The following is a 1,788-nucleotide window of genomic DNA, read 5'->3' as shown; positions in this document are numbered from 1 at the left end:
TTTGGCACCCGTGCAGCACTTTGCGGCACCTCGGGCAGGTGCTCCCGTGAGGATGGGGCGTGTGTGCGAGGGCTGCGAGACCAGCCGGGAGGGCGGAGAACGGGTGACAGCCCCGGCCTGGGCTGGAGCGTCGGTGTTTGTGCGGTGGTTTGTTGGTTTTGTTTTTTCTCGTTGCTGATGTTATGTCTGGGGTCGTGTTGTTTTGCGCACTTGCTTTGGAGGCGGTAGCGGAGCTGAAGATTCTCCGCTTGGAAGGACCCCGCGTAGCAGGTTGTGCTGCTGACTGTCCCTGACTGTGTCTCCCGGAGCGGAGCAGGGAATAGCAGTGCTTCAGGCAGGGTCAGCTGGAGCGGGCTGCCCAGGGTTGTGTCAGGCTTTGGAGGGCTCTGAGGACAGAGATAGCCTCTCTGAGCAATCTGTTCCTGGGTTCCCCCACCCTCATGGGGTTTTTCTTGTGTTCAGATGGAATTTCTTGTATTTCAGTTTGTGCAAGTTGCCTCTTGCCCTATTAATAGGCGAGAAAAGAGTTTGCTTCCTCCTCCTTTACGTTTTGCATTGGGTATTTCTGTGCATCCATCTCCTCTCCCTGTAAAACAGGCCCCGCTGTCTCAATCTTTCATGGGAGAAATGCTTCAGTCCCTTCATCATCTCTGTGGTCCTGCGCTGAACTTACTCTGTTTCTCTTGTCCTGGGGAGCCCCGTACTGGACCCAGCAGTCCAAACGTGGCCTCACCAGTGCTGAGCTGAGGGGAGGGATCCCCTCCCTTGACTCTTCATGATGCTGGCTGGAAGATCATCTGTGTTCTCTTTTTAATTCAGGAAGAGAGGAGCAATGGCTTTGAGAATGGCCAATGTGCCTCATCAGTCCGAGGTGACCGGCTGATGGCTCAACACCAGCTGGTCTTTCTCTCTGCTGGCCGTATCCCAAAATGGGGAGGTAAGAATTTGAAAGGAACGGTCAAATTAATGTGGTGCCTTTTGAGGCAAGGGCAGGGTACCTCATCATGATTCCATGGCTAGTGATGAATTCGAAGGTGGAAACGGTGTTTTGGCTACGCTCAAACCAGAGCACGAGCAGAGCAGAGTGAAAAGTTTCATGAAGAATCTGTTTGTCCTTAGCTGCTTTCAGGATGCATTGTATTTCTTCTGGGCAATAAAGTCCGGTTTTAAAGCACATTATCATCCAATTTTAGGCTCAGCATCTCCTGTTTGCTTCCTGCTTCTTGGCACTTCAGCATCTCTCCAGTGGGGTGTCCCCGTATCTTCAACACCACTCTGCGACAGATCGTGGTGATAGGAATACTGGCTGCCGCCGTCTCTCTGCTGTACTACTCCCTGGTTGTCATCCGCAGCAAGTATGGGCGGGCGTACAGGGACAAAAGGTTCCACAGGTAAGACCTGAAAAGACTCTTGTGGAGAGGAATGAAATGTAGCTTTGGTGTGGAAGAGAAAACACTGCTGGGAAGTGTCTGTAAAATACCTGCGTTTATTCTGGGAGTTCCATTCTTCTGGCTGGCGCTTCAGTTTTTCCTTTGGCACTAGTACAACAGTGACAGCTGCGTGATGCCACCGTGGGAACCGGTGTCCTGGGTAGAGTCTGGTGGTGACAAAAACTTGCATATGGAACCTTATCACCACATAGTAAAGCCTGGTTTTCTTCTAGGTATCTTGCCCGAGTGACTGATACTGAAGCCACGGACACAAACAACCCCAACCTGAACTATGGCATTGTGGTGGACTGTGGCAGCAGCGGCTCCCCCCGCCCTTTTTGCTCCCAGGCGCCGCGGC

At 52.5% G+C, this 1,788-nt stretch overlaps 1 protein-coding gene across 2 annotated transcripts in view; it reads left to right on the top strand.

Annotated features, from left to right (window-relative positions):
* Window positions 1-929: 929 nt before the first annotated feature.
* ENTPD4 (ectonucleoside triphosphate diphosphohydrolase 4) overlaps window positions 930-1,788 on the top strand; it is a 7,130-nt gene continuing 6,271 nt past the window's right edge. For both annotated transcript variants that reach the window (XM_010141516.1, XM_010141515.1), the window contains exons 1-3: window positions 930-937; window positions 1,194-1,391; window positions 1,664-1,730. In XM_010141516.1, the coding sequence (XP_010139818.1) occupies window positions 930-937; window positions 1,194-1,391; window positions 1,664-1,730 (273 nt within the window). The remainder of the gene's footprint in view (window positions 938-1,193; window positions 1,392-1,663; window positions 1,731-1,788) is intronic.

Source organism: Buceros rhinoceros, unplaced genomic scaffold (genome assembly GCF_000710305.1).
Source record: "Buceros rhinoceros silvestris isolate BGI_N320 unplaced genomic scaffold, ASM71030v1 scaffold16218, whole genome shotgun sequence".
Lineage (NCBI taxonomy): Eukaryota > Metazoa > Chordata > Aves > Bucerotiformes > Bucerotidae > Buceros > Buceros rhinoceros.
This window is presented reverse-complemented; position numbering and strand designations above follow the sequence as displayed.